At 27.6% G+C, this 25890-nt stretch overlaps 2 protein-coding genes and 1 long non-coding RNA gene across 5 annotated transcripts; 1 reads left to right on the top strand and 2 right to left on the bottom strand.

The window, feature by feature from the left end:
- Positions 1 to 4541: 4541 nt before the first annotated feature.
- LOC149519261 (uncharacterized) lies at positions 4542 to 5966 on the bottom strand. The gene is made up of 2 exons (XR_016341268.1): positions 5480 to 5966; positions 4542 to 5362 (listed from the first exon to the last, which is right to left on the bottom strand). It is a non-coding gene; the product is annotated as an uncharacterized LOC149519261 (long non-coding RNA).
- A 2188-nt stretch (positions 5967 to 8154) lies between these two features.
- LOC111288518 (transcription factor bHLH75-like) lies at positions 8155 to 9839 on the top strand. Of its 3 annotated transcripts, none has more exons than XM_022879438.2 (7): positions 8155 to 8412; positions 8520 to 8635; positions 8757 to 8873; positions 9007 to 9072; positions 9151 to 9219; positions 9338 to 9418; positions 9563 to 9839. In XM_022879438.2, the coding sequence occupies exons 1-7, from the start codon at positions 8211 to 8213 to the stop codon at positions 9662 to 9664; spliced, it is 753 nt and encodes a 250-aa protein (XP_022735173.2). In that variant the 5' UTR covers positions 8155 to 8210; the 3' UTR covers positions 9665 to 9839. The 3 variants fall into 3 exon arrangements, with proteins under 3 accessions (XP_022735173.2, XP_022735172.2, XP_022735174.2); XM_022879437.2 differs by having other exon boundaries at positions 8517 to 8635; XM_022879439.2 differs by having other exon boundaries at positions 8159 to 8412; positions 8604 to 8635.
- Positions 9840 to 21987: 12148 nt separating this feature from the next.
- Positions 21988 to 25528, bottom strand: LOC111288131 (endonuclease 2-like). The gene is made up of 9 exons (XM_022878898.2): positions 25034 to 25528; positions 24761 to 24932; positions 23426 to 23533; positions 23229 to 23284; positions 22785 to 22868; positions 22618 to 22710; positions 22423 to 22490; positions 22216 to 22289; positions 21988 to 22116 (listed from the first exon to the last, which is right to left on the bottom strand). The coding sequence occupies exons 1-9, from the start codon at positions 25130 to 25132 to the stop codon at positions 22022 to 22024; spliced, it is 849 nt and encodes a 282-aa protein (XP_022734633.2). The 5' UTR covers positions 25133 to 25528; the 3' UTR covers positions 21988 to 22021.
- Between the last annotated feature and the right edge of the window lie 362 nt (positions 25529 to 25890).

Genomic DNA, 25890 nt, shown 5'->3' with positions numbered 1-25890 from the left:
TGCCTTTAAAAATAATACCAAATCCATTAGTAAGGAGTTATGATTCTAATGGCAAGTGTGATTATTAGATAGGGGCAATTGGCCATTTAACTAAAAAAGTTAGATAGCTAAAGAAAAAGGTTAAGGATCTTATCAAGAGTGATATTCTGACTCCAAAACTAATGGAATAATAGAAGTTGACTCTGTCCAGTTACAAAATGTAAAGAGTTGAAATATAGAAAAAGGTTTTGATTATTGAAAGATTAAGATAGGATAGTTTTTTATTGAACCTCTAACCTTTTGTGTATGACATGTACATGGTGCCCTTAAGAGTTATTTAAATTAATCTTGTTAAACTTTATTTTGAAAGAAATGATTGCTTTTGATTTTTATATGAAATTTTATCTCTATGTATTTGTTTAAATAAAAGTCTCACATAATTAATTTTTAAAATCATAAAATGAAAAGCACTTTGCCAAAAAAAGAGAGAGAAAAACAAAAAAAAATGATTTGCAATAAAGTCTCATATAAGCAGTTTTCAAGATCAAATAAAAAATAGATCTTTTCAAAAGGAAATATACAATTTTTTTTATGATGACAAACTCAAAGTAATTGGTGATTATTATAAAAAAAAGAATAAACTCATTCAATACCTTCACACATTTCCTTGACCGCTCTTATGTTTCAAATCTTTTTGAAGAATTTTACTCACCAGTCATAATCCTTCAAAGGGGTATGAATTTCAACTTCCGAACCTTGTCATCATTTGGCATATTGAGACCGTAGCCTTTTCTTGGGCAATGAACAAAATAGGCTAATTTTGAAAAATCATTTTGAAATTTGAAAACCAAGCAAGTTACTTTTTCAAATTTTTAATTAATAATTCAACATGTGTCAAATTTTACCAATATGATTAAACCATCCAAACTCTTTCAATGACCGTAGACACCATAAATGCCTAAATCTTCTCTTAAGTAACCCTTGTTTCATGTCTTAAGGCACATTAACCAAAAAAAGCAAAATTCTTTCTGGCCTAAGACAATTTGTTTCATGTATTAATACTTTTTCCCTTCATTTTACCAAAATGCCAAATAGTTTAGAACTAAAATAAGCCTTATTATGAACTATGTGATCAAATTAGGATATCTCATACAACCTAATTTTCACTATTATAAGAACCTGGAGGAAAAAAAATAAAATAAGGCATCAATCGTGTAAAAAATGATTAATGACAATAACACAAAAATAAAGAAAAAAACATAAAAAAAAAATAAAAAGAAACCTTTCATCATCTTTTTCAAATAACTTGCTCTTTTAACTAAGTGATCATGTTTGAAATGATGAATGAGCATCTTTTTCTATCATTTGCATATAGAAAAATTATCTGCTTACTACCCATTTGAGCCTATTAAATTTTTTGTTCCAAAATAAACCCTAGCCAAGGATTGTCTTTTACACTATGGGGCAAAATAAAGATATCTTCAAAAGATCAACTTTAGAAAAAGTTTTTGATATTGAGAACATCTAACATGCACCTCGAAGATGAGAGCTCCGGGCATAAAATGAATGAGTTTTTAGTTATAATATCAAGAATTCAAGAAAAAAAGAATGCTAAAGTTGAAATAAGAGGTTTCCACAAAAAATAAACAAAAAAAGACAAAAAAAAAAGCAAAGGAAAGAAAGACATGTACTTCGGAGATAAGAATCTGAGGTAAAAAAAAAAAAAAGAAGGTGAATGAAATTTCAGTTAGAATCTCAAACAAATGGAGCAAAGAAAAAAAAAGACATGTACCTTGGAGATAAGAATTTTGGAGCAAAAATTGAATAAAGTTTTAGTCAAATTCTAAGTAAAACTTCAAGAAAAAAGAATGATGAAATTGAAGTCAAATATTTCCAAAACAAAAAAAAAAGAAAAAAGAAAAGAGAAGCTAAGAAAGAAAAACATGCTCCTTAGATATAAAAGCTTGGAGTAAAAAACAAATAAAGTAATAGTTAGAATCACAAAGAAAAACTGATAAAATTCGAGAAAACAGAATGTTAAAATTGAAAAAAAAAAAAAGAAAAAGAAGGAGTAAAGAAAGAAAGACATATGACTTTTCATTCAAAGAATGCTCCATAAGATCCTTGGCCTAATTACCTTGAATAATATATTTTTTGAGCCTATTTAGCCATTCTTTCATAACCTTAAACCTTGGCTTACACTATATACCTTAAAAAGTTTATTTTGATCAAATGTGGACACTTGAGTTGAAAAGCTATGTCTTTGAAAATTTGTATATACCTATTATTTTGGCAAAATTTTGCTAGGTTTTTTAGTGTTAGAAAATATAGCTCTAAGGTAAAAACCCAAAAATGGCAATTTAGAGCTATTGCCACTTTTAAGCCCCAAAGGAATTTTAGAGTTCCAAGGTTCTATCTAGAATAGAAAGTCGCTATACAAAACCTTTTAAAGACTTTGCATTTCACCAAAGAGTGAAAATAAAAAACTAGCCTTTTTCCCTTCGTAGATCTTTTTCAAAAAATAATGGTTAGTTTTGACACACATTAAAGTATCATATTTTCAATGAAAGAAAAGTATTTTAGAAAAATTATCTCTTTTATGAGCCCAAGAGTAATCCTTGCAACTCTTTTCAAGCTTTCCTTGAAATATGACCACCAATGAAAAATTGAATTGTCAATCACCCCATCCACTACGTTTCAAATAGTAATCATCAATTTTTTAGAGATTTGAAAGTCATGAGTTTTTATTGATTATGAAGATACTTTATATTAGGTAATTTTGTGATCACTTTTGAAAAGTTTAGAGATTATTTGAGCATTTTGCATAGAATACTGAGATCATTATTGCTGAAAAGTGAATATTGAAAACTTGAATGAAGATCTTTCTAGAAAAAAAAAAGAAACAAAAAAAATCACATTGGCATCAATTACATGTGCATCATTAGAAAGACATTTGACCTGCATGTAGCAAAAACAAAAAGAATCTTCACATTTGCATCATTTGCAAAAAACATTTGATTGGTATGCTACAAAAACAAAAAAGACATTCGTATTTGCATCACTTGCATTTGCACTTGTATGTGTATCCTAACCAAAGCATTTACATTTGCATCATAATAAAGACATTTGTATTTGCATCATGGTATTTGCATCCTAGAAAAAGTATTTGTAGGAGCATTTATATAAAAGGAACATTGGCATTTGTATTATGAAAATGTCACCTATATTTGCATCAAGCATTCACATTATTGCATTCACATTGACATTTGCATTCACATCATTTGATGGAAATAGACATTTATATCATGATTGTATTTGTCAACTTTGTAAATATTAAAAAGAGGAAAAGAAAAAAAGGGCAAAAAGAGGGAAGCAAGTCTATCATGAAAAGATAAGAAAAAGAAAAATAGTTTGATAAGAGACCAACATATCAAAAAGGTTTAAAAAGTTTAAAGAAAAAATTACCCGTAAAAAATGGAGGGATTGTTGACAAAATAAGAAAAAAAGATTTAATACAAGATAAGACTTAAGTCCAGTTAAGCTAGCACCTAGATATATCTCTAAGACCTCCGAATAAAGCATTTTAAATTTTCAAAGTTTCAATGTCTCTAATATATGAGGAGCATTCAAAGATTTTGAAATCCTTAAGACCTCAAGGCACAATCTTTAAGACCTCTAGGTAAAACATTTTAAATTTTCAAAATTTTAATGCCTTTAATGTATGAAGAACATTCAAAAATTTTGAAATCCTTAAGACCTCCAAGCACAATCTTTAAGAGTTCTAGGTAAAACATTTTAAATTTTCTAAGTTTCAACACCTCTAATGTATGAAGAGCATTCAAAGATATGAAGATTTGTAAGACCTCTAGGCATAATCTCTAAAACCTCTGGACATAATTTTTAAGACCTCCGAGCATAATCTATAAATCCTTCAGGCAGGATTCATAAGTCTTTCAAGCTAAATTTCTTTTAATTTCAAGATTCGTAAGACCTTTAAGCATAATCTTCAAGTCTTTCTGATAGGATTTATAAGTTTCCCTAATTGAATATATTTTAGTTTCGAGATTTATAAGACCTTAGGGTATGATCTCTTGTTTTATTTTCAAAAGTTTTTGAGTTTTTGTTTAAATTTGTTTTCAAATTGTCAAGTTTACTAATTTACAATAAAATATAAAAACAAAAAACAAAATAAAACAAAAAATTGAAAAAATGAAAACAAAATCAAGGAAAAAATAAAAGAAGGAAAAAATTGTAGAAAAATTTTGAATCGTTATTATGAATAAAATTATTGTCTATGTCTTTATCCTATTCTTAATTCTTAGCAACGTGCAAAAAAAGACAATTGTAGATACTCAATTTTACCCAAATGAATTCAAATTTGCTCAATCATTTAGGTTTGATTTGCATGTTTTTATTTAAGCCAATTTAAGCATTAAGTCAAATTAAATTTATTCGAACTTATTCTGAATTAGTTATTTTTATTAATTGCAAAATTACAAAATATATATGAGGAAATAATTAATTAATCAAACTATTATTACTTCAATTAATCAAAAAATGTATATAAGATAAAAATTAATTACGAAAGGTAATTTAAAAAAATAAATAAATTATGAAAAAGAGGAAAGAAACAACAAAAAATACAATGAGTGGCTGACAACCACTACCAATTCTGTTTGGTCACTACACAAAACAAGCCAGCCCCAACACCATGTTCCACTACCGTGTACTACCCAGTGCCATGCTCCACCACATTATGATTCTTAAAGTTTTGGACTGATTACAAATGGTTAGATTAAAAATCAAGGGAAGAGGCCAGCACCTATCAGAAGAGGAACACACAAGAAACTCCATTGAACCATCCCACCCCTTTTCTTCAAACCTTTTTCAACACTTTTCACAGTCCTAATAGAGGAGCTTAGCTCTAGTAACAGCCCCAACTTGACACCAAAAGCCTTCTCCCTCTACCAACACACGGGCCTTCCTCTCTTCTATCACCCTGGACCCGACTCCCTTGCTTGCACCTAACCAACCACCTCCACGCCTAGCAAACCCTAGCTTCACCATCAAAACCAAGCACATAGCCCCCTCTGTACCTAAAAAGCAGCTAAAAACCCCCATTCCCAATCAACGCATGCCACCAAGGCCCCGACCATTGCATGAACAAAAAAAAAAACCCTCTAACCTAGTTGAAACACCCTCAACACAATCAATCCAACACACACCATCATTATCACCAAACAAACCACAGCCTACCAAAAATAAACCAAAAGAAAAAATCCAACAAAACAAAAATCACAAAAAAACCACATCCCCGAGAGGGCAACTCAATGCCAATTATGGTGAAGAAACACCGAACCAATAACCTGGAGAAGGAGCGACACTGAAACAAAAATAAAAAGAAAAGTTAGTTTCACCAAAAAAAAGAAAAAGAGTGAATGACAATAATCTTTTAAGCAATCCGCGATAGTGGAAAGATAAAAGATAACAAGGAGAACACCATATTTTATTTTGGATCGATCGAATGGCGGGATTGTGACTTTTAGCAATTTGGAGTTTTTGGCTTTAAGCTCAAATCTTGAGTTTTTAGGGTCGTTTTAGCAAAAACTAAGGCTGGATCTATAATAGGAATGTCAAAGAGAGGCTACAGTCGAACTTAAGGAGCCAAAATACCATCGACCGATGGTTGCGCCAGCTATAGAGCGGCGGTGGCAGTGGGGCTTCATTGAAAACTGAGAGTTGGGAAAGCTTTTGTTTCTTTGAAAGAGTTTAAGAGGTTTTTTTTTTTTTTTTTTTGTTAAATGGAAAGGGGAAATGAATAAAAAAACTGAAGTATTTATAGCCTGAAAAGAAAAAAAAAAAGAAGTAAATTGGGTGGACCTGGATTTGATTTGGATCCTACCCAATAGACTTAAAACCCAAACCAACCCAGACCCTCCTACCCATTGGGCTAGAGACTACCTAAATCCACCACTCAACTGGGCTTGTGGACTTCTAATTTAGGTTGCAATATGAAAGGCTTGTTGGGCAAAAATTTCTCTTTTAAATTTTTAAGCATGTTGTATATTTTTACATGCCTTTTACTTAATTTATAGAGAAATGAATGTTTAGGAATTAAAAATTATGTATGCTTGCATTAATATTATATTTGTATATTTAATTTTTACTAATAGGATATGATTATTAAATAATTTTTATACAAAATAAATGATTTTTGAAAACCTTGCCTAGATGTTGGAAGGAATTCAAAATCGCATTTAAAAAAAATATTAATTACATCTAGATGTTAGAGAATTAAAAAAAATTAAAAATTAAAAAAATTAAGTCAAGTTAAATTAAATTATAATTTAAAATATAAGGTAAATTTTGTCATAAGTAAAATCCAATAACTAGTAAATTTATTTCACTTTTAATTTTTAGAAAAAAATGATAAAAAGCAAATAGGAATAAAATATAAAAAATTTTGATTAAATTGCCTGTTTTATTTTTTTAGCCTTTATATGCATAATTACTTTATTTGTGTTGCATTGGTATAAAATTGTCAAAAGAAAAGATGAATTATGAAAATGAGCTTGCTACAAAAGTCTGCCTAGATGTTAGAAACTTTTAGAAAGATTCGTAAATTCTTAAAATTTAAACTCAAATTTGTAACTCAAAATAAATTTGTTTTGTTAAAACAATAAATATAAAGATATAAAATAATAGAAAAGAATAAGATAAGATTTTAAATATAAAAAGTCACATTTAAACTCTGCTTAAAGGTTGAAGAGTCTAAGTGATCTTTTTATATTTGAAAACCCGAGTCTTAAATCCATGTTTTATCATCATCTGCATATAACTCATTTAAAATAATATATACATTCATAATTCATATATATATTTGTTGATATTTAAGATTAATTATATTTGTTTTTATTTTACTATAGAAAAAGTTTTCTTAAACATTTTAGTTTTAAACAAATAAAATTAAAATAGTATTTCATGAAATATAATTGTTGATATTCTGCCTAAATATTGAAGAGTCATCAATGATTATCATTTACAAAAAAATTTATTTTATTATTTCTGAAGGAATGTTATAATCTTAAATGAAAAGATCATATTTGAATTCTGCCTTTATGTAAGAGATTTTAAAGGTATTTTTTTAATTTGAAGATTTTCATAATATTCCTAAATAAATAATTTTTTAAACTAATTTTATTTCTTACAAAAAAAGGGAATTACAATTAAATTTTAGATCAAAACCATTTCATCCAACACCAAAAATAACGCATGATTAATTGATACTAATTTATGGGCATTGTGAGGGTGTTAATCTTTCACTACACGTAACTGACTCTCGAACTTAATTCCGTTTTCATAGATCAAAACTATCTTTTTAATAAAGCTCTAAACCCATTTTTTATTATTTTATTAAAAAGATAAACTTTTTGATAATCAATCACACTTTAAAAAGATTTGCGATAATTTTTTATTTTTTTCATAATTTTTAAATATTTTATGTCTAATAATCAACTTTTTGAATTGATACGCTACGACAAAAATAATTCAAATGAGAATCATTTGAAAAATTAATCTAAAATAATTTAAGATTACTCTAATTTAATTTTAAAATTTTAAAAAGATGAATTCTAAATTATGCAAACTTGCTGATTAAATATGAATAACTTAAGTGTCAAACATGAAAAACACAAATTAAAATGTATCAAACAAAAAATACCCAAAAACAAAACATCCAAATCCAAAATAATCTAAATTTTTTTAACTTAAAACAATCTAACCTGAAATATCCCAACCAATTCGATTATCACTTGTAATAGATTTTTATTAACTTAATCTGAAAATATAAAACTAAAAAATATATTATATAGGATAAAGATTTAATATATCTGTTTTTACTTTTATTTTTATTTTTCTTCAAACAAAAATTGAAAAAAAAAAAAATAGGAGGCAAAAAAATAAAAAACACCTTACCAAAAATTTAGTTCGTGATATGGCCATAAATGCATTTTCAAATTCCGATCACACGCAATCAAAGACATACAAAGGTCCCACAGACTGGATATGGATCCAATATAGCCGCCGAATGTGTTACTATTTGACAAGTGGCAAACTCTTTATATCCTCCGTCTCTCCTCCTAAATATATCAACTAAAACTTTTAGGCTACAGCAAATATAAATTAGTAGACTACTATGATTAGAAAAGCTGTGTAATTATACGAAAACAAGTATGTCAAAATATTTATTTGGGCATTCAAATGCTATGTCATCCATTCAAGAACTACTCCCAAGTTCGATGCAATATTCTTTCTCATCAGAGATGAACACCGACTTGGTGAATCTTGGGTCATCAGATAATCATGGACTCAAGGCGGTCTCCAATTCTATCCTCTTTCATACTAAGCAACCCCAGAATTCAATGAAATTCACAGGTAATCACTTAATTCTGTTCATAGCGTTCGCTATCTAGCCTTCCTGATCAGTAGTTTTCTGGTTTTCTTTAGTAGTTTTGCCACTTAATCATTATTGACATCAGTAGGTAATAGTTATATGGTACATGAAAGCAAGAACGAGAATAAGATGCCTATATCTGAGAAACCTGAAAATTTGTCTGCTTCTCCAGGTTCTGTATCCAAGTCGAGAGGAAATAATAAGGTAATTATAAATGGGAGAATTAATGATTTAGCCATTCTGTTTTTCTTTGCTTTTATGTATGATAATCACAATTGATGGGCCTTGTTTTGCTTTGATATTGGAATACGGATACATATGATAGAGCTCTATTGGAAGAAAGAGGAGAAAGGACGAGGAGGACATGCAGAAACGAAAAGAAGTTATTCATGTGAGAGCAAAAAGAGGTCAAGCCACTGATAGTCACAGTTTGGCGGAAAGGGTATTCTGTTTTTCCTTTTCTTTTGAACTGCAGTGCACCTGAATGATAAAAATTCACTTTTTTTTTTTCTACCAGCAAAAGGAACCAATCTGAAAATCTTCATTAATTTTGTCGAGTATCCTATTGGTTCCAGGTAAGAAGAGAGAAGATTAACGAGAAGCTGAGATGCTTACAGGAGCTTGTTCCAGGATGCTATAAAGTAAGAAAATAGTTTCATTTTCCTTTTCTTTTATTCAGTCATGAAATATTTACAATGAGCGTTACTTTCAATGTCCAGGCAATGGGAATGGCAGTGATGTTGGATGTTATAATCAGCTATGTTCAATCACTTCAGAATCAAATAGAAGTGAGTCTTTACTCATTTTACTGATCATGAAAGCCTTCACCAAGATGCACAAGACTAACATATTAAATTTATATACGATCTTCTAATTTGTTTCGTTTTCCCATATTGTTTCTCCTAGTTTCTCTCCATGAAGCTCTCATCAGCTAGCATGTACTACGACCTCAGATTCTCAGAGATTGAAGCCATGGAAACAATTCAGGTAGCCTCCTTCACCCTTATCTTTGTCGAGATTTGTTTTCTTTATGGGCAATTCGTTGAAAATATAGCATCAAAATGCCCATGAGAATGTGCCCTTACCTTTCCAAAACTGAGAAAACAATGAGGAATGGAGCATTTTTTGCAGGGAATAAAAACAAATGCAAATGAACAGGTACAAGAGATGGAGAGGATGGTGAGGGAAGGGTATGGAGGACCTGCCTACAACGACTCAACATGGCCTCTTTAATTGAAAAAAATCCTATACGCTATGGACAAATTTGCTCCTTTGATGCTTAATTATTATATTTATAAACTGCATATTATAGCAAAAGATAAATACTTGTGGACACTATCCAAGCTCACTACAGTAGCAAAAAGTAAATAGACATTAAAAATGAAAGAAATGAATAGATATTTCCATATGGTTGCACCTGTTTTCTGTTAATAATTACTGTATGATTTGAGAGTTTGCTCGATTAGTCTCTTCACAATCATTGATAGATCACAGGGAATATATTGTGGTTTCATTGAAGGAGAGACACATCGATTGTCCTATATTTGTCACCGAGAACATAGTTGAATGAATGTGATAATTATAAGCATAATTTTAAATCTAAAAAATCATATTTGAATATTAGAATATTCAATTTAATCATATTATATACTTTTTTAGACAATTATAAATGATAACCAAAAGCAATATCAATTTTTGAAGAGAATAGATCTTTCTCTTTTTTTTTTTTTTTTACTAGCAACTCTTAATAAATAGACACCGTTAGTTAGAAGCGAATGGAGGACCTTAGCTAATTTTTAGTAAAACCCTAAAAACCTCTCTATCAAAGGTTTACTTAGTCAAAAACCTACATAATCGTCAAACTATACTAACCTTGTAAGATGTGCAAAGCCCATACATAAGAATTCACAATTAATTATTTGGACTCTCATACTTATCTCGTATTAAAATTAAATTTATCAACATGTTTTTTTAAACTATAAAATTACCAATTAATAACAATCCACTTACTGAAAAATTCTAACATTCTCTCACTTGGACAATATCTTTAAGTTGTTTGATTTTAAGAAAACATAATTTAAAAATCAAGACTCCAAGCTAGTTAATTTTACTTTGATGTGACCACAATTTTAAAAACAATTTAGCTCTAGAGATAGCATCTTAATCATCTTGTCAAATAAAATCAACTAATATTGAATCATGGCAGCCATTATATTCCTTATTGACATAAAACCAATCCATAGTTACAAGTACTAGAGACTCTATCAACAATGGATCTTAATGTGGCTATATAGCAAAAAAATAACACCTAAATGTGATCTCAATGTGTTATTTTCATTATCGATTACTTGCTAATTTCTCTAAACTTATTAAAAAATCTCAATGACATCCAAATGTGCCTGTATGTCATTTCTTTATTCTCAAGGTTACTTGCTAGTATCATTTATGAGACATACTCAAATGATATTAAAGTCGTATTTAAGACAAATACTAAATCTTAAGATCTTAAAATATGATGTCAATATGAGATGTGCATATGCAACAATAAACTTATATACAAATAACAACTATGATATACATATAAAACAATTCTGTCCACTTAACTTAATAGTATCTCATAGACTTATTCATCTCAAACTATATCTTATAGGTAGTTAGCAATCACATGTTATGCATTTAACAAAGTAAAGAACCAAAACAATAATGGTTTCAAAAGCAAATTTACAATGCATCATTACTATAATCAACCCAATACCTTAATGGGTTCTATTTTCTATACTTGTAGATATTCATATTATGGATTTGGTAATACCATAATCCTCAATAGAGAAAATATTTCATCATGTAATCAAATCACAATAACACCCATTGATCTAGTTAATCATAGAATTGCGACAATTAAATTTTGAATAATAAATAAAGAGCATTTTAATAAATGGAGTCATAACAAAATTATCTATTGTCTGCTCTCATGCCTAATGTGATAACCACTATTGTTCTTGGACTTCCATTACATCACTTTAATAAACCACTTACAAATTATTAACATATTACAAACAAATTTTCATATTCATATGTTCATATAACATAAAATTTTCAATGTTTTAACATGAAATCATTTTTAATAAATTTGGAATTATTTAATTATCAATTTTTTTATCTAAAATATGCTTAAACTATAGCCTATTAACTCCCACTAACCTTAACATAAATAATATCTCTAAAACAATAAATTTAGTGCATTTATGAGTCCTTACTACTTTAAAAGAATAGTTTTGGCATTAATAAAATAATAGTTATAAAAATTGTCAAAACTTTATATTATCATTCTTTAAAATAACTCTCAAAATTAATTCATATATAGTTCAAAACAAGGGAAGTGAAATGAGAGAAAATTATAAAATTCTTATTCTCTCTCAAAATTAAACCAACAAAATTTGAGAAAGATTCTCAAGAAAGGAATTGAACTAATAAAAAAAAACAAATAATTTACTTATTTGCACAAAATTTCATTCTTCAAAACTCTCACACGTGTGATAAGTGTAAAACAATATTCTCCCTCACACATGTGAGTTCTTTAAAAGAAAATATTAAATTTTTTTAAAAATAATTTGTTAGCAAATGACAACAATATACTCTTTAAAATTGATAACTGCTAGGTTAATAATGTTAACTAAGATAATCAAGCCAATATCTTAATTGTAAGTTAAACAACCAAAATAAATAGTTATTAAATAAAATTATATTTCAACAACTTTCAATTTTACTTAAGACATTGTAAAATATCATAATAGGTCTAAAACTTTCTTGTGTGGAAGCTAACCTTCTTGGCCATCATAAGAAACTATACAACAAAAATATATCTTCAAATGTGATAAATTAAAGTGACTAAAATTTATACATTTACTATGTTGTCTAATACATCCAAAAACTTATCATTTATGGCAAACATTAATCTATGATAAGAAGTATTAAAACATACTAATTGAGTATAAAAGCCAATCAAATAAGACTTTAATCAATTTGATATCCTTACTAATGTTATCAAAATAATCAAAGTGTTATATCATAAATTTAATCTTGGACATTCTTTTAAAGAAAACATTATACCTTTGTGTGACTCGACTTCAATGAAATAAAACAAATACTTTTGAAAATATATTCCCTAGATCTATATATCTTTTCACTTCAAAAAATTGGTTGACAATTATCTCTAAATTAAAACCATATAATCGGCCCTTTTGAGCAATAGTCACATTGAGTAACTTAGAGATAATCCATAGCAACATAAAAAATTTTATAATCATTATATTTTTGTTGATTTTCTTATATTTATTTATACATATGATCACTTTAAGAGAGATACTTATCTAAATGTATCTTTATGAATCACTAAAAGTTAAAACTTAGAATGCCCGTTGCATATTATATACCTTAAAAAATTTGAAGTCATGTTCTATAATCATGTTGTCAATCAATATACGCACTTAACATGCTATACTACCAAGTAAATTGTCTAAACAATTAATAATATTTTGTTATGACATTTCAATCTTTCAAGCATGACTACAAAAAATTTTAAAATTAAAAATTGGCTGGCCACCAATGTAGATATTTTATATATGAGATTCAAAAAAAGTTCACAATCTTCATACCATAAATCTCAATATAATAGTATATAATGAATGTCAATAATTCATATTTTTCTATACAATCATATACAAACAATAATTATGGTATAAGTTAATCTCATGTTCATGAAAGGAATATAATATTTTCAATATTACCAAACACGATCTGTGAGAAAAAGCATTAAGCCTAATTAACCTAGCAAACCTTAAAAATATTATATTTCAGTCAAAAACTTTAATACTTTGAAATTTGCAAACCAAAATTTTTTTACCCTTATCGACTAAAATTTTTACTTATATCCATTTTATTTTTCACAACTCATCATTATTTATTACTTAGGATCTTGATGGTAATATTTATTGCGTTTTACAATACCAAAGACATACTCCAATTACTTACTAACAAATAAAATTTTACTTGTTGCTCTTTCAAAATATTATAATGCTATAATTACAAAATAATTAATATATTATAAGAGCAAACTTGATTTAGTAAGTATTTTGTAAAAATAAAAGATCTTAAAAGCAAGTTTAACAATTTATGTGAAACAAATTTACTATGCAATTATTTAACACATATTATTTCTCCTAACATAATTATACAATTTTAACAACAATACTTTTTCACTCTTTCAACAAACTAGCATAAAATTAAATGTCTTTCATAAATTATTACAGCCAATAATATTGTTTTATATGTCCATAAGAATAAGAGTTTCTAGAATATATATCACATTATACACAGTTTTAGGTTTTAAATTTAATGTCTAAAATTTCAAATCACAATTATGTGATTTATAAAATTAAAACATTGTAAGCATGTTAAGCATATTTATCACACATAATACATGTGCTAAAATAATAAAACTTAATTACACATGTTACATTTTACATAAATATGATCATTTATAAAGTCAAATTTTCAAACAATAATATATTGGAACAAAGTAATATAACAAACTTACTAATCATGCATGTGACAATTATTTTCATGGACTTATATTACTAGACAATATTTTATAATTACAAAATGTAACATTTTAACAATAAGACAACAATCAATAAGAATGTTCAAAACTTAATGATTGTGTCTAAGAAAACACATATGACTTGGTTAAGCTCTAAATCACCTTTTATCATTTTTAATTAGAGTTGTTTAATCTTTATCATATAAATCAATTGTAATATTCAAGACAAAAGAATGTAACTTTTCACATATGAAAAACAATCTATACAAATAACATTAGCTCATGATATGTTATATGTAATTAAACTAAAAAGTCCAAGTGCATCATCATAAACTTCTCTTTGAGCAAAGAATGTGCTATGATATTAAGCACTTTTCACATGAAGTCAATATGAAAATATTATAGTTTTCTAAAAGCCTAACCCCTTTAGGTAGATAGACCTTTTAAATCACTACACCTTTTAATCATGATGCTTCAAGTCCACTCCAAATTATCAAATACAATCACCCCATTTAGGTAGCCGATTGTATAAGGTAATTTAAAAATACTCATATTCCTACACATGAGAAAATCTTGCAAGTTTCAATGAATACGTTTTTTTGGTAGCCAAACGCTCAAATTAACCAATTTATATTCTCACACCAAAAAATTTAGATTGCCCGTAATTTTGGTTTGCATACTTAATTCAATGTATATATTTTGACCACTCATCGTGAGATAGTTGACTATGTCGTATCTCTTTAGGTCATTAAAAATTGATTGCTCTTCTATGAGATAGTAATAATTTATGTGTATCTCAATGTATCATTATAAATATGATATTTTCTTTGAAATATTTAAACTAGATGTGTCTAACTAGATCAATAAGTAACTTACTGCATTTAAACCAAGTGTCTTGAATTTTATGAATAATTTAATATTACCATTCAATACTTTATTCTTATGTATCATGTAATAAAAATACAAATAAACAAATAAACAATGATACATAATGTTAACCTAGTCATGAGAAAAAAATCAAGATAACAATTTTAAACTCCAATTATTTCAAATAAATATTATTTAATATTATCTAATTATGAAATAAAAATACCAACATGATACTAGTGGTACCAAAATCTCAGGGAGATTAAAGCTAATTTGTCTTAGCAATGCATATTGCATTTAAACAAAAGTCCAAAAATTAATAAAATAAATTTTACTTAATTTATTCAATTATGCATATAACTTCAAGTTGAGAGTACGTAAATTTTAAACAATATATAAGAAGAGTACGTATCTCCAATAAACTTTTAGCATATCCAAATATTTTATCATGAAATAAAATATAAAAAAATGTGCATGAAATATAATAATTATTTAATCATGCACAAATATTATATTATAAATATTTTATGCCATTTAAAAATTCCAAAATAAATAAATAAACATAGCATAAAATTTCAAAACTAATAGAATAAATAATATATAAAATGGACTCCAAATAAGTACAAATGGGTTAATTTATTGATTCCAGCATTATTCACTGACTCGATATTATGCTGACTTAGTATTGGTCATTGAGTCAATATTATTCTAACTCAGCATTATTTATTATCTCCTACCTCTAATCGGATCATCAGACCCATTAGGAGCACAATTTAACTTGGTTCAAGTTTTAGTCCAATTTTCATGGTTTTTTTTTTAGTTTTTAATGCAATTAAACCCTTAAATATTCAATTAAGACATTAATATATATAACCCAAACAACAACATGCATCAAAAACACATAAATTGCCATGAATTTGAGAACAAAATCTCATGTTCATACTCATTTTTAGCCCATTTTTGTTACTTGATTTTTTTTCTTTGATATTTTGTGTTTTTTTTTTTTTTTTTAGTTTTAATGCAATTAAATGCTTTAAATTTTAATTAACACATATATTTACAAAACTCATGCTTCAAATTGCATCAAAACAATATGAATCAACATCAATTTGAGCCAAATTTTTGGATAGAAACCCATGCATGACCTGTTTATGGTTTTCTTATCAATTGATCAATTAAAACTCAAATTTCATGCAATTAAAACACATGGGTAACAATGTTCAAGAACCAATTCGAATTAAAACACACAAAATATCAAGATTTTAATTAAATTTTGAATTTTGTTTAAACCTTGAATGTAAATTTTAAATCTTGATTTCTCTCTTTACGAAATGAGTTACCAAAAATTTTTAGTTGGATTTTAATCCTTATTCAAAGAGGAACAAAAGCTTGAATATAATTTCCAGAAACAATGATTAGAATGTGGAATTCCCACAACCACAAAATTTGTCCAAAAACAATGTTTTTAATTCAAAATAAATTTGAAAACAATATTTTAGGTCCTAATATCTATAGTTAGGCTCTGAACCACATATAAGTATAATTTTACATTTCAAGAATCATATGTCAATAATAGAACATCAAATTTAACTTTATTATGTGCCTGTTTGGACAATTATAAATGATAAATGGAAGTAACATTAATTTTTGAAAAGATTAAATTTTTTTTTAGTATTTTTTTATAAATAGCTCTTTATGGGAAGATATCGTTAATTAAAACTGAAAAGAGGAGTTTAGGCAATTTTTATTAAAATCTTAGAAATCTCTCCATCAAAAGTTTATCAGGCAAAAGCTTACACCATTATTAAATTACACTAATTTAATAAAATATACAAAATCTATACATAAGTGATTGTATTTAATTATTTAACTCACACTTATCTTACATTAATATTAATTTTATCAATTTATTTTATTAAATTATAAAATTATCAATTAATATAAAAGATATTGTGGTTTCATTGAAGGAGAGACACACATTGATTGGCCTATATTTGTCACCAAGAACATAGTTGAATGAATGTGATAACAACAGAAAATGACAAGCAAGTGGGTTAATGGGTCTCACATAGTTATCCATTTAAATAAATCAAAGCGATAGAGTGTCAAACTTATGCAGTGATGTGAGTGGTTGAGAAGAGGTAGCTGACAAAGCTGTATGGTAGTTTGCATTATGTAATGGGACTGCCTGGGACGATAAGGACAGCTGAAATAGGTGTCCAATTGAGGGGTTCCCTACATTCTAAGAAGAAATGGAATAACAAGAGCCTTTTTCATCATCATAATTAAAGGCTTTTTTTGGATTAATTAATTCTATACGCTATTTTAGTTTTTTTTTAAGACTTATTCTATTATATGTATATATATATATTATAAAGTTATCAAACTCATAAAATTATAAAAATAAAAATATTACTAGGATTGCATTAAACTTTTAATAATAATGTGATTTTCAAATTAATGTGGAATGATTAATTAATTACACAATCTTTTAATGAATTATGAGAATTTTTTTTTGTAATTTAAAATTACAATAAAAGAATATAAATAAATCAATTGTTAAATAATATATTCTTGTTAAAATAAAAAAATAAATATAATTTTTAAAGAATGAAGTTGATAATTTAATATTAGAAGTTATGTTTTTTTTCCTACCTAACCTTTTAAAAGATTGTTCCAATCTGATTTGTTTTATTGAAGAATAATTGCATGACAACATAATATAGAGGTTTAAATAAAATTAAAAGTGAAAATGTACATGAAGAGGAAAAATTGTAGTAAATTAGAAAGAAAAATAAAAATATATTTGGTACTTGGTAGAAGATTTGATGTCTTAGTGGTAAAATAAAAAATTAATTTAATTTTTATTAATTTTACATTATCACATGATCATGATTGAAAATTTATATCAAATCTCTTAATTTTAAAAATTTGTAAATAATGATTGATAAATATAATAAATGGATAAATAACAATGTAATATTAATCTATTTTAAATTATAATAACGCATAAACTTAAATTACAAAACTACATTACAAAAATTAACAATTTTAATTCGAGAGAAACACCTTAATTTATTTAATATTAATATATGTAGAAAAAATTTTAAAACTTAAGTACCCCTCAAGCTTCAACGAAGATCTGCCTCATTTACCTTCGATCCACTCATTTTAATCCAAGGCACACACGTATAGCTCTAATTTCAATGATGAAAGATTGGCCTACTTTCATATTTAAAAGGTCTTACGGTATGTTTGGTTGGAGGAATGGCAATTCGTTTCCATTTTTTCATAGTGCATAGTTTTTCAAAAGTGGTTCACAAAGTCATTATTCTGCAGAATAATCGTTCCAAGTCTATTCTTCAAAAACATTGAATACTCATTCCGAGCACTCCCCTCAAAATGGCTATTCTTCGATGGCAACGAATAGGTAGCACTCTTTTTAGGACGATTTTATCCTTCTTTCCCATCTTTTCATTTTTTTTTTCTCTCTATTTTTTCCTTTATTTCCTTTATGTTTCTTTGTTACTTCTCTAGATTTTTGGTATTGTTGGGGGATCTTTTTTATTTATTGAGTAAGTTATTTTTTATTTGTGAAAATTTTGTTGAGATTTGTTGGGTTTTGTCATAAATTTATTAACTTTTTGAAGTGTAAGATTTATATTGGTTAATTTAGGTTTGATGTGTATTAAGATTTATATATAATTTGATTGATGTTTTATATTTAATGTTTTTTAGATTTTAATAATAATTATAGAAATTAAAATTATTTTATGTTGATTTGAAGTTATAATTTATATATTACTAAGAGCTATCTCATTTTGAAGTAATTTATATATTATTAAGATTTCTATTTGTTTTGAAATAATTTATATATTTGATAGTTTATTAAAATTTATAAATTACTAATTATTGAAATATTATGATTTTATTGTATTAATCAAACTTAATATAAATAAATTAAATTGTTCTATTTTATTTTTTTATAATCTATTTGTGAATATGTGTTATGAATGTGGGTTTAGGTAGATGTATATTCTGTAATAAATATGATTTTTTATTCATTTTCATCGTACTAACTTGCTTTATTTTTCATTCCACCTACTTTGTAATTAGAAAAAGTTTCATACATAGAAAGCTTCGATTAGAGAAATTCTTCGCAAAACTGATGAAATTGTATTAAGAAGACCAAGATCAAAAGTAAAATTTTGTTATTAAAAGTAATAATATTTTGTTGTGAATGTGTTGTCTTGTAGTATGTATGATAAATTTTTGCAAGATCTTTTGTGCCACTGATAGACTATTTATTAAAGTAGACCAATAATTATCTTAAACTATCATTTAGATAATTTTGTTTAGTATAGCAATAATAACTCATATGGTTAGTCAATAAAAAGGTTTAATACTTTATATAACTTTAAAATACATGCATCAATTAAGCTATGATGTTTGACAAATTTAAGATAGTAAATAGATATTTATTTTTTTGGATATATTTTTGTTTGCTTGAATTAAATGTTCAATTTATTGTCAACAACTTATTATATTCTTTTTTATTATATTAGGAAAAATGTCAATGGGTTGAGTCAGATGATAATTTTCCTCAACGAGCTTGAAACAATATTTTGACTAATCAATTGAAAGACTTATTGTCCAAGGAGAGAGAATTGAGAATGAAAAAGCATGAAGTTGATAACATCATAGAGTGTAAAGGTATGGAGTGGAGGTGGATCACAGCTCTGATTTAGAATGTTCTTATTGACAATGTATGGAGCACTCCTCAATGGCAAAACATCTTCGCCAAAACCAAACAAGATTGTTGGACACAAAAAGAAGGAAGTATTATGAAGCACACAAGTAGCTTGGTTGCTTTTCCTGTTCGTAAAAAAATAATGGTATTATCTTATTCACGAGTTATTTTTATCATCAAATGTCAATAAATTATATAAATTATATTGTTACATATTTCATTGAATGTATCTAAACAAATGTAGTCACTTGAGTTGCAACGAGAACCCACATTTACAAAACTTTTCAATTGCATTCACAGACGTTTTTCATTGACAACAAGTAAAAAATTGTTAGTGTATGTGACTTTTAAATGATTGAATAATGATGAAATTGCTGCCTTGCTTTATTGAAATTAATAATATCTTGTGTGTTTTGTAATGTAAAGACTTTGTTAAAAGTAAAAGTTGTTGCTTATTTTGCTTTATACTTTTGGTCGTATATTATGATTGTTGCTTAACTATCTTTATAGTATATTGCGATAAGATGATATTTATGAAATGTGAAAACTATTGCATTTTTTTGAATTGTGATGATGATTGTATATTATGACTGTTGATCAACTATCATTACCGTAGATTATGTATTTTGCATTGTGATGATTGTTATGTATTGTGATTATTGATGAACTATATATGTTAATAGTATATTACAATAACTACTTATTTGTGAAAGGTTTCTGTGTATTAACTACATTAGAACACATTTGTAAAAGACAAAAATTATTAAGTATTTTGGTATTAACTACATTAGAACACATTTGTAAAAGATGAAAATTATTAAGTATTTTGGTTTGTGATTTTGTTTGTGTATTATGATTGTTAATGAAGTATATAGTGAAGTAATTGAAAGCAAAGATTTGTAGGAAATTCTATATTGAACTAGATAATTTGGCATATATTGAAATGCAATGAATTTGTAAAATGTGAAAATTACACTTTAAGTTGTGAATTGTTTAAATCTGTGATATTTTAGTGAACTATACAAGTCCTATAGTAATTATTATTGTTTTAAACTTTTTATAGGAAAACTATGCTCTTACCTTCTCTTAGAAATACAATAAACACTATTCCAATCATTCAAATTTCGATCCATAAGTATAGAATAAAGTTATTGAAGGAGCTGAAACTACATGGACTCATATATATGGCTTTGGAACAACAAATAGATCAGGGTGTCCTTCACTCAACTCAATCCACTATTAGAGTAAGATCATCTAACTTTCTTTGTGGTTCATCATCTATACCTCATCAAGCTCGTTAGCTTCAGATAAAAGAACAAATTGATGAGTTGAAGATTGAGTTAAGAGCTAAGCTTAGGTCATTCATGGATCAGATGATGAAGTTATGGGGTTTAGACAAACTCCACCATCGCAATATTCTAGACCTGATGATAGCACCAAAGATTTTGGATCCAAAGGTGCAACAGTAGCAAAATAACATTTTTTGTTGGATTTGTATAAGGTATTTGATGGATTAATGCTATAGATTTTTAATGGATGGATATTTTATGATGTATTACAGATGTTTTGGATATTCGATGGATGTTTTACGATGTATTTGATGAATGTTTTTTGGATTTGATATTTTAATTAATAATAATAACATATTTAAATAATTACAAATGTTTAAATTGAAAGATACAAAGTTTGAAAATAATTACAAGTTTTTTGAATAATTATAAACGTTTTTATTTAAATATTGATGAAATTGTACTTTTATCGATAGAATTTCATTATTACTGACATAATTTTTATCATTATCGATGGATTTACTGATGGAAAAAATCATTTTGTGACCATTTTCATGGTTGTTACTAACGGATTTATTGATATAATTTTACTATTACCAACAGAAGTTTTTTTATTATCAATGGATTTAACCACGAATTTAATGATGGAAGACTTTGTAGCTAATTACTGACAAAAAGTTTTGTAACTAAAACCGTTGGTAATTACCGATGGATTTTACCAACAAAATAGCATTACCGATATAATTAGCACCGACAAAATTTTTCCATAGCTAAAACCGTCACTATTACTATTACCAACAAATTTTCAGTTTTTACCAACAAAAAATTCTGTCGGTAAAGGCAAATTTTAAAGGTAGTAAGAGGTAGAGAAATTAGAGAGATAGATTTCAATTGATATAACTTGTTGCATGTTAATTTGCATAGAACTATGAGAATTATTATGATACATACAACATAGATTTTTATATTGCAAGTAATGCATAAAATATAAGTCATAGTTGTAATACATCAAAGTAACTTTATGTTTAAAGCTTCAAGCTGGGTCCAACGGATTCAGTAAATTAAAATAGAATCAGGTACTTTTTTCACCCAAAAATACGATTGAGAGTGACAGCCAATCTAACTCCCCCTTGAGCTAACCTCCAGTTAACAATTGGTAATCGGGAGAGAAAATAGTCATCTGCAAGCAGCTTATATATTATTATTTCTCCTCTCATGAGAAATAAATAAACATCCAATATACCTAACAATTTCAAGGAAGAAAAAGCTTTAAGCTTACCTTCAAGTACTGATTCTTCTTTGACACCTTTATATGCCCAATCACATGCCATTTTGATACCTTCATATGCAAATCTACGTGCAGCATTATATTAAAAAGACAAATCAAATAAGTCTAGTGATAAATCTTCAAATATGAAAAGAAATTAACGACAATTCAACTGTTCATATTTTATATATCCTACCAAACCATTGTTAAGAGACATACATATCAGGGCAAGCCGTCCTATTTAGACTGCAGCTCTCCCATCTTTTGACTTGATCTGCCCATTCAGTCTATTTCCCAATCATCAAAGAGAAAAAAAAAATGTGAATCTAAAACAAATTAGAAATTAGAATTGATGAATTAACAACTGAATATGATGCTATATCGGTTTGTGAAAAACTGGCTTAGAAAAGATACCGAAATATTTTGTTGAATTGCATCAACCATGGCATCTACATTTGAATCATAGAACCTTTCTTCTGCTGTCTCTATTATATTGCTATCCCAAACCTGTATTCTTTGACATTAATGCACAACACACATCACTTCCAAAAGGCCAATGAACAAGTTAAAGTTAGGCTTACATGGTGAAGAACTTCCTTTCTTGTATACCAACGTACATCGATTGTGTTGCCTCCCTTATCTGATGCAAAACCCACATGTAAAGGCTGCAACGGACAAAATATTGTTTATGAAAGTGGACATTAGATCTTTCTATTTGTGTATCCATGTCTTATATATTTTGTGTTTAATATAAATGAAATACGAAAATTATTGTATAATAATGTGTTTATTGTAAGAACATAAAATACATTTTTTTTCCACCAAACTCATGTACAATTTTTGATAAAATCTTAAATTATATCACTTTTTCATTTTTGCATTGTTTTTATATTGTATTTTTATATCATATTTAAAATTAAGATGTTTAATGGAAATTAAATTTCTCAAATTAGTATGAACAACATTTTACAATGCAATATTAGGTAAAATACGGTTGGTCTCTTTTTTCTGGATTGGGACCATACCTGATGGATGTCTCCCATAAAATGAGAAAGGAAGAGAAGTGCTTCCGTAAGATTATCTGATAGTTGTTGATTTCATAATATAAAAGCAGAATTTAGTCAGCAAACTGGGCAAGTTACTAGGAAAAAAAAAAGGAAGAAATTAATGATAAAAAAACAAAAGAAAAGGATAGGAAAAACAGGGAATGCGGAAAATGTACATTCAGCTTCACCAGACGCAGAGTTGTAGCTAAGAAGCTGGGAGGTGTAATTGTTAATTGCCCCGGCAACACACCTCCCTATTTCTCCATCTTCATCTTTGCAGTCCCCTGAGGATAAAGAAAAAACGAAAAAAGTAGCTGTTTGGTATTAAAACTGGTTTGTTATCATCTAATCTTCAAGATTATGCTACTATGTTCTAAAAGTAACATTGAGGATTTAAGTTTTGAGGGAATAAAATTTGATTACGAAAAATTAATTCTAATCATTTTTTTCTCCTTCCGTCATAAAATATTTGGACTGTATTAATTTTTACAAAATTGTTAAAAAGTTTTGATTTAAATATATTTAATATTAAAATTAATTTTATAAAAAATTAAATTTTATAATTTTTAATCTTAAAAAATAAAATAAAATTTTAAAATAAAAAATAAAATAAAACAGAGGGAATATCTCTTTAACTAGTACTCCCTTCGTCTCCTAAGTACTATCTTATTTGCATATTTTAATTGTCCCAAATTAATGTCTCATTTTTTAAAATAAAAACAAAAATCTTACTCTCCTTTTCTTTATGATGGGACCCAGATGGCCGCGTCTTTTGGATCCACCCTTACTTGCCAACCTCGGGAAACTAGCACAGAATGCTATTGTCATGGTCCCCACTTAAATCAGGGATTTTCAAGACAGGAACCCAACTCGGACCATGCACTAATCCAGTACACTCACGAACTCGCTCTCGGCTCCTTACTTTTTCTTTTTACTCTTAACTATAACTACAAATTATTTTTTCTTTTTTCTTTTATAAAAAAAAGTGTAATTCAAGTAAAAATACATAATAATCAATGAAAGTCCTAATTCAACAAAATATTTTTTAATTAAACTTTGCGCAAAATCAAAATCAGACGCTATATATGGGATGGGATGAAAAGAACGAATTGTATCATAGCATTTCGCTATCAGATTCAAGAACTTGTGTCAGCTGAAATGAGAATACCCTCATTTTAAAAATAAACGACAAAAAACATACGGAACCAGATTCCAAACGCAGGTATTTGGTGAGACCAAGAATTCAAAATTATCTCAACTTGGCTGAAACTTATGGGGCTCATTGCATAAATAGATATGCGCAACCCTCATTTCTAAATTTTTGACAAATCAGGCAATCTGTTATATCATATATGTGTTCACGTACGTTGTGGTAGCTAATTTCTAGCTAGCATTAATGGCAATTCCCAGTCCAGTTTCTCTGCTAACAGTCTTTATATGGAAGACTACAAATTTCTCCATAAACAACTCAGAAACAGAAGAAACGACAGAAGATGGGAGTGAAAGCTTACTTTTGTACTGGTAAGTGCAAGTATCAGGGGTATCAAGGAAATGAAGAGCAGGTGACCAGCGGTAATGGAACTTAACTTGATCTGCCCATGAACACACACTCCCAAGATCATTTTCTGCCCACTTCGGCAACAGTTGCTTCACAGCATCTGCTGCTGCTTCACTCAAGCGAGACTACAGAAAACAAATGATTTTTAGTCACGAGCAGCAACCCAAAATAAACAGATATAACACTATATATCACATGAAAGGATGCAAGACAAATGCGTCAAAACCTGAGCAATCCTACAAATTATGGAATGGCCCTCAGTTCCCCAACCATATGTTGGTGGAAGCGTGGAAAGCATAAATGATAACAAAACTAACATCTTCATTTTACAGTCCTCCCTTTTCAATCTCCTACTCAACACTGTGCTGATGCTTTGCTTCTTTTTATAACTAGCAACAGCAATAGATGGCGTAAAATAGGAATGAAAATAACAATAGCTTTACGGGAAAGGTGTGAACTGTATGAAAAACCTACTTTTTGTCTGGTGCTATGTTTCAATATATTTATATATGTGTGTCTTATGTTTATGTTTACTTTCATTTCTGACAAATTAGTTGTCTGGTTTGGAATAAAGCTGCGTCTCTATTGAATATACGTTCACACCTGCTCAAATTCATTGTTGACTAATATGACATTATGTTATAAATATAATGCCCAACATTCTGGTCATTTTAATACAAAATTCATGTCGTTCAGACTTCATATAAACAAAACAAAGTAACTTTTAAGGAGTAATCAAGTAACCATATATAAAATATATCAATATTTTTCTAAAAGGAAAATGAAGGGTATCATCGTAAGGAGTTTGAGGAGTTGGTGCCAACAATATATATATCCCTCAACGCATATAGTTTAATATGCTTGACCAACGTGGTTGGAAGGGCAAGGAACTTGAAATGGAAACAAATCTAAAGTTCTAATCTGGTGTTTATAGTTTGGACGAAGAATCTTTCTATACATATGTTTTTCCTTTTTGCTGGAAAAGGAAGAATCTATATTTACCGGAATGAACAAATTCCAAGGTGAATTATGTAAGGTTACTAATGTTGAACTTTTGAATATAGTTGGCAGATTGCATGAACT

The sequence above is a fragment of the Durio zibethinus genome, chromosome 4, assembly GCF_047325235.1.
Source record: "Durio zibethinus cultivar Kanyao isolate XHJ-2024 chromosome 4, ASM4732523v1, whole genome shotgun sequence".
Classification (NCBI taxonomy): Eukaryota; Viridiplantae; Streptophyta; class Magnoliopsida; order Malvales; family Malvaceae; genus Durio; species Durio zibethinus.
This window is presented reverse-complemented; position numbering and strand designations above follow the sequence as displayed.